The sequence below is a fragment of the Corylus avellana genome, chromosome ca10 (genome assembly GCF_901000735.1).
Source record: "Corylus avellana chromosome ca10, CavTom2PMs-1.0".
Lineage (NCBI taxonomy): Eukaryota > Viridiplantae > Streptophyta > Magnoliopsida > Fagales > Betulaceae > Corylus > Corylus avellana.
Genome location: NC_081550.1, coordinates 10,752,571 through 10,759,759, shown reverse-complemented (window position 1 = coordinate 10,759,759; position 7,189 = coordinate 10,752,571). Strand labels below are relative to the sequence as shown.

Genomic DNA, 7,189 nt, shown 5'->3' with positions numbered 1-7,189 from the left:
CAGGCTGGTCAAGGCCGGATTTGGGGGCGTTACAGTATGGTATCAGAGCATAAGGTCTTGCCGACCATAGCAAGCAATCTGAGACTAGGCTACGATACACTATGTATAAGGACTAGAGCATAGGATAGACCTAGGTTCTTTACTTTTTTTTTTTTTTTTTTTTTGATTGAGGTGCGAGCTAGAGTAACAGCCTTTATGATTGCTTAGTATTAGGTTGAACAAGGTCATCTACTTTGTGTTACAAGCACTTGATCTTGCTTTATGCTCAGATGCGTTATGGATGCCAACACCGGGCAATTGTGCGAGATTGGCTAGAGGAATATGGACCTAGCACACCTGTATATAACAAGCCTCTTTCCATTAAATGCCATAATTCAACCCAACCTTTTCAGAAACAGATGATTTTACGACATGCACAGACCCAAGATAGAGAAGTGCAACCAGAATCCAAGGGTAACAAGGCAATATTGAGATGGAAGCGTCGCAGCGTATCAGTGGTATGGGATTTCCCACCTATTCCTAGAAGATATAAGCCTTGCCGTAGCGCAAAAAGGAAATGGGAAATGCACAAGCACCTGACTCAGATCGCGGACAAATACGCTAAGTAGGAATAAGAAGAGATTGGGTTCTTGAAGGCAGCTGCCCTGCCCCCAAGATCTGAACAACAGAAGGCTGCTTTCCTTTCCAGCATCGACAAAGACTATGAGGCACTAGTCAAAGATGAAGAAGACACATCAGAAGAATCTACCGAGGAGTGCTAGACTTAGTGGTTAGGTACCTTTTGGATAGGCTGCTACAAGGTAGCTAGGCTACGCACTGTACTTAGTAGTACATTTCGTGTTAGATGTTCAAGTATTTCAAAATGAATTTTGAAAAGAAATAAATTTCATTCATACCTCAAATTTCACAAAGTCGATTTTCGTGTCAATTCCAAATAACATGTCTTGATACCCCCCCACTTGTTTTGAGAAAAATACATTGTCTTCAGAATTGCTAAATTCAAAGGAAAACCTTGGCCTCTGGCCAAGTATTCGTACGTTAAGGGTGTACGATTGCACTTTAATGGACATATGCACGTCCCCGAGGTCGAACGTATGCCCAGAACCCCATGCGCTGTTTCTTTAAAAACGGCCGAACGCTCTTTGTTAGATTTTTTATCTAAGTGTTTGATTGGCTCAATTTGGTGACTACAATATTTGCAATATGTTTACTAAAAATCTGGAAGTTTCTGCAACACTTACAAGGAGGTCAGAATCGCCCATTCACCAGGCCATTGGACCCCATTGGTAGTGTACTATTTCTGAAGAAATTCAAGAGAGGTCAACGCTGACCGTTTGCAGTGCCATTAGCAGCCCGTTTGAACGCACCCAGAAAGCCGTCCAAACACCCCTTTCCAGTATGCACATTCTAAAGGATTACACTGGAGGTCAAAAGTGTTCGTTCAGAGCCCCGTTCGTAGTTCATCCGAACGGTGGCTCGCAAGAATGTTTATTACGATTTTTCTAATCATTTTATCCTTGCTAGGGTTTCAATATGTCAACCTTGATTTATGGGAGATTCCACTCAGCTTATTTAAGTGGAAACATACAAGAATGGAAGCTTGAGAATATTCCCTCTCTCTCTCTCTAGTGGAAGCATGCAAGCATCAGTTAGTGGGAGCATGGAAGATTCCCACTCTGGAGGAGTTAGTGGGCGTAGGAACAAGTAGATAGCTGTCAGGGCACTTCCAGCATGGCCCGTTCGGACGCAAGGGTTGGCCGTCCGAACAAGACTCGAGACAGAAACAATTCTTCCCTTCAGATAGCATCTTTTCAGTGGACCATGTTGTGCAAATTTATTTAACTCACAAGTGCTCGAATCGATTGTAGTTTAATGGATTGCAAGTGCGAGGTTGAACCCACAGAGAATTGTATTTTTTGAAAGAGCAATTTAAATCTAAACTAATTAAATCCTAACCTAGTTCCAAAAGGTTTTGAATTTTGATTTTTGAAATCAAAAGACAAACATAAACTAATTAAAATAAACTAAGAGATAAAATACTAAGGTTTGGGAATTCACACTCACCGAATCATAACAACATACTTCCAGGTTTATCAATATTAATCTGAAGTTCACACAATTAAAATCTTAGATATGTTTTACTATGCTTTAACAGTTAATCAAAATCATCCCATGTATCCATTCATTGCACAAATCACAAAAGGAATCCAATATCAATTTAATCATCAGATGTATCCGTAAATCAGAAAAGATATCCAATCTTAATTGAAACGCCAAATGTATCCGTAGAACAAATAACAAGGGATATCCAATTATTTAGGCAAATAAAATCAAGCAATCAATTATGTGAAATTATCTTAAATCATCAAGTGTATCCTTGAATCACAAAAAATATCCAAGAATCACTCCACACATTGAAAAGAAGTAAAACAATTGAAATATTAAATCCAATAAAATTAGATAAATAAAGACTTACATGAAAGTATTGATATTCTTCATCGGTGAGGCTTCATCCCCAACCTTAGTTGGGAATTTAGCTCCATATAAAAATAAAACATAAATCTAAACAAAACCTAAACTAGAAAGAGAAAAACTGTAGAATATTGCTCTCTAGAATTCTATATCTTTTCTTGAATGCAAAGAAGTCTATTTATCGACTTAAGGAAGTCCTAAAAGCCTTATTAAACCTAGATAATTCGGAGGTCTGTCTCCCAGTCAAAATAGAAGTCTAAAATCGGAATAGGATTCGTCTAGATTTGTGTCTTTTAATTGCGGGGGGATTTTTGCATAGTAACCGTCCGAATTAAGAAAATCCTATTTCACAACGAATTGTAGTATTTTTAGTTAGATTTCCAATGCTATTTGAATCACTTCAATCAGATATTTGAGAAGAAAGTTATGGTTAAAATACTGAGATGTGTGCAGAATCTGAATTTGAATCCAATCCGAAATCTTATCCAATCTGATCTTTAATCCGATTTAACCTTTTTCGTAGATTTGGTTGAACTTAACCACATCATCTAGGTCTTCTCAAAGTATGCTTTCTTCCAAACGTCGTATTTTTTCCTTTAAAGCTATAGTTTTTCTTCAACGACCTACAAAATACTAAAAGCACAAAACTAACACAAAATATTAAATAACGAGATAGCTAAAGGATTAACTAATGTAAATAAAAGGGTCCAAGCATGCAATATTTGGCACTTATCAGACCACACTTGCCTTCCAGCTTTCGACATCACATGGGTCGCTGATTGACAACCTGACACCCACTACTAGTCTATCACCTACTTGGAGATGCTCTGTCGCGCATTTACTGCGCAGGGAGCACTAGCCATTTGAACGCCCGTCAACAGTTATCTTTTATTTTGTTTATTTATTGCTGACTTGCCCTGTTCTCTTGAGCCTATTTATATCGGACTTGGGCACTCATTTTTATCAAGCAAACTACAGAGAGTATAAGCTCAACTTGAGAGAAAAGCCTTAGTGCTTGAGTTGGTTTCATTTATGTGCTAAGAGATATTTTGTCAAGTGCCATAGAGTCACAACTCTCTTGGAATAATTGCTGAATTTGTTTCCAGCGAGTGTTGGTTATTTTGTTGTGTTGTAATTGGTTGGTTGCAACTTATTAGAGGTTCTAACAAGGGGAATCGATAAAAGGAGTACCAGAAGTTCCGGGAGGACTACCGCAGTAGCCGGGCAAGTGGGTCTTGTCTAGACGGGTTCGTGTCAACTTTCAAAGGTTTTGTAAGTGTGAACAACTTGTATTTCCTCCTCCTTTTATAGTGAATGATTTTCTGGGTTCGTTGCCCAGAGTGGTTTTTCCTAGGGGATCTTTGGTTTCCACTTCGTCACCAAAATACTTGTGTTAATTGCTTTATTGCTTTACATATTTTGGTGAATGATGATTGTTGCATGAGGTTAATTTTAATTCTGCATTTATTTTGTTAAACACCTATTCAACCCCGCTTCTAGGTGTATTTGAGAGTCTTAACGTATTTTCAATTGGTATCAGAGCGGGTTCACTTTGTAAAAGAATTAAACTCTTGAGTGTGATCCTAGACTCATTTGTAAAATGTCTCTTATTGTTGCTCCTAATGCCCTTCCTGTCTTTGAAGATGATTTCTTGAGTGAGGAGGAACTTACCGTTTTTGCAAGATCTTCCAAAAGTGTAATTTCTTGCAACAAGCCCTTTAGGAGTGATGTAAAACCTAAAGCTGAGGTAAGAGATTTGGCTCAAGAGAGATAAGCCTAGAGACCCTAGAGGTCCTAATTGTCACGAATGCTTCAGGTATGGTCATATTCGCATTCATTGTGGCAACCTTAGGATGAACAATGGTTGTGCTCTTCAAGCAACATTGGGTGATGATGAGAATAAGGATAATCTTGATGTTAATTGTGTAGCATTTTCTGCTAATTGTGATAATTCTTTTCTTGCTATTGATTTTACCTATATCTCTCATATTAATGAACATTGTGCAACTTCTCTTAATGATTTGACTAACCCTTGCTCAAATATGTGTAGTGAGGATGAATCTAATGACCAAGCCAATTACCTTGCTCTTGGCATTTCCTTTAATAGTGATGATGAGTCCAATGACTCCATTTGTTCTAATGAGAACACTATTAAAGAATGCAATCTTCAAGATTCCTTTAATTGTTTGATGGAAAAATTTACGGTTTTAAGGAAAGAAAATCTAAGGAGTCTTGAAGATGTAAGGTCGTTGGAACTTGAAAAGAGTAAGTTGCTCAATGACTTAGGTGATTCACATGCTATTTATAACACTTTGAAATCAGAAAATCATGTGTTAATCACCAAGGTCAAATCCCTTGAGAAGGAGCTTGATGAATCAAGGAATCACTTTAAAAAAATTTCTAGTAAGAAACTCGATGATATGTTGAAAAACCAGAAAAGTTCTTGTGATAAAACTGGTTTGGGATTTGATAAAGTTGCTGCTTCTTCAAACCATGCTTCTTCTTCCAAGATAATCTTTGTCAAATCACAGAATGTGGAAGAAACCAATGGAGAAGAAAAGCCGGAGGTTGCTCCTTCCTCAAATAAAAGAGGAAAGGAAGTCAAGGCTAAGAAGAAAGAAAAGGCCTCTCCGACTTCTAACGGGAAGAAAGGTAAGAATGGTGAGGTTCATCCTACAAAATCTCCTTTACCCAAGAACAAGTTTAATCATGTTCATCCTTCTCAAAGGGTTGCTCGAACTTGTCATCATTGTGGGAAGATAGGTCACATTCGACCTAATTGTTTTAAGTTGAAACCTCATGAACATAAAAGAAAAACTTGCTACTTTAGGAATGATTTTAAAAGGATTAAGTGCCATGATGAAGACAATGATGACAAGGTTGGACAAGCATGAAACCGAACCTACTCCTCTTGTCAAGAAGGTTTGGGTAAGGAAGGATGATGCCATTCACCTTGTGCAAAGGAATGGTAAGGGACTCACCTAAAGTTAGGTGATGACATGACATGACTAGGATTGTATTTTGAACACATCTTTTTCTTCTTGGTTCATGTAATTTTGTTTGCATGACTGTTTAAGTTTTGCATGTGTTGTGTTTGTAAATATAGCATCTTGTGGTGATATTTTGTTTCACATGTTTTTCAAGATTGCTTTGAGAATTCTTTTTTTTTTTTTTTTTTTTTGTGGCACAATCTAAAAGGACTTCACTAGGAATTCATGTGTTCTGATATTGGAAAAGTGTATAGACAAAATCTTGAGTGAGGACCACCAAATTTCCTGTCTATATGCCGATCCTATGTCCTTACATATGAGTGACTTGTGACGGCCTAGAAAATAGTTTTGAACCAAATCATACTATAGTTTGACCTATTTGTTGTGATGAAAGTTTGAAGCTAGAGCTTGATTGCCATATTGTGCCATTTGAATTCTCTTTTCATACATGTATCCTAGAATGATTAGGACTTTGTTTTACATGTATTGATCTGTGTTGTTCTTTCCATGAGTGTTTTTATAAAAATTTGGGAAAGTTGATGGCGTATGTTGTGTGACACCTTGTGTTGTTAGGTTTGATTTTTTCTTTGAATGATCTTCAAACACTTTTTTGAGATATCCTCTTAACTTGTGTGCCTCGGAAAAACACTTATCATGCTTGAGTTGATTATCCTTATAATGAACCGTTATTTGCATTCTCAAGCATATGTTATTGTGGCACTTCTCATTCATGCTAGTTGAACCTAGAGCCTAAAAACTCCAGCTCAATCTCTTGTCTTGAGATTCTTTTGATAAAATGAATGACACCTTCTCGAAGAGAATTCAAAGTGAAATGTGCAAAATGCCATTTTGGTGAACTTAAGAGAGAGACTAATGCAAGTGGGAGATTTTTTTGAAATTTCTGCATCCCCGTTAGAACGATAGTAAATGACCATTCGAACGGGACTGCACTAGTATAAAAGTCAAGAATCTCTTTTCTCTCTCCCCGCAATAGTTCCGTCTTCTCTCTCTCGCACCGCACTGCACCTAAAACCCCCAAAAGCTTTGGGTCTTCATCTTTTGAGTTTCCTACTTCATGTTGTGTGCATTTTCCTTCCTCATTTCGTCTAAGGTATGGATGTTCTACCTTTAATCCTTCTATATGCATGTTTTTGATGGATTAAAACCTATAGTTTCTAAGGTTGGTTCACTTTTCTTTAAATTGAACGTTTGATGAGTTTCTTGATAATTTATGTTCAATCCTGTTGTGTTTGTGTAGCAAACTTTGTTTGCCTTGTATTTTGGCATAAATTTTCATGATTTCATAAGTTCCTTTCACATGTGAAATTTCTTGTGTACACCGCATGTTCAATAAAATGCCTCAATGACATTGTGACGCCTGGTTCTTATATTCTTGTCTTCATTTTGATCTTATTTAGTGTCTTTGATGATTAAGAGGTGTTCCTATTGTATGTCTGCATAACTTTCATTGTTCAATACATGCTTTATTGTTGAAATACTCCACATGGTTGTTGGAGTGTGCTCCTTATATTTGCTCCATGTGTAAATTGTACCACTCATGTTGGAGTTAAGGTTTGCAGGTACCATGGCCGGAACTTCTTGAAAACAGTCTTCTGCTAAGAGATACTTCTCCGATGCTTTCAAGACAAAGGAGATAATGGAAATGTACAAATAGAGGTTCAGATATAGAGCTATAACGACTGTAATGAGAATAAACAAGCACCATT

The 7,189-nt window shown here is 37.2% G+C and overlaps 1 protein-coding gene across 1 annotated transcript; it reads left to right on the top strand.

The window, feature by feature from the left end:
- The first annotated feature begins 4,325 nt into the window (after window positions 1-4,325).
- Window positions 4,326-5,366, top strand: LOC132162924 (uncharacterized). The gene has a single exon (XM_059573134.1). The coding sequence runs from the start codon at window positions 4,326-4,328 to the stop codon at window positions 5,364-5,366; it is 1,041 nt and encodes a 346-aa protein (XP_059429117.1).
- The last annotated feature ends 1,823 nt before the right edge of the window (window positions 5,367-7,189 follow it).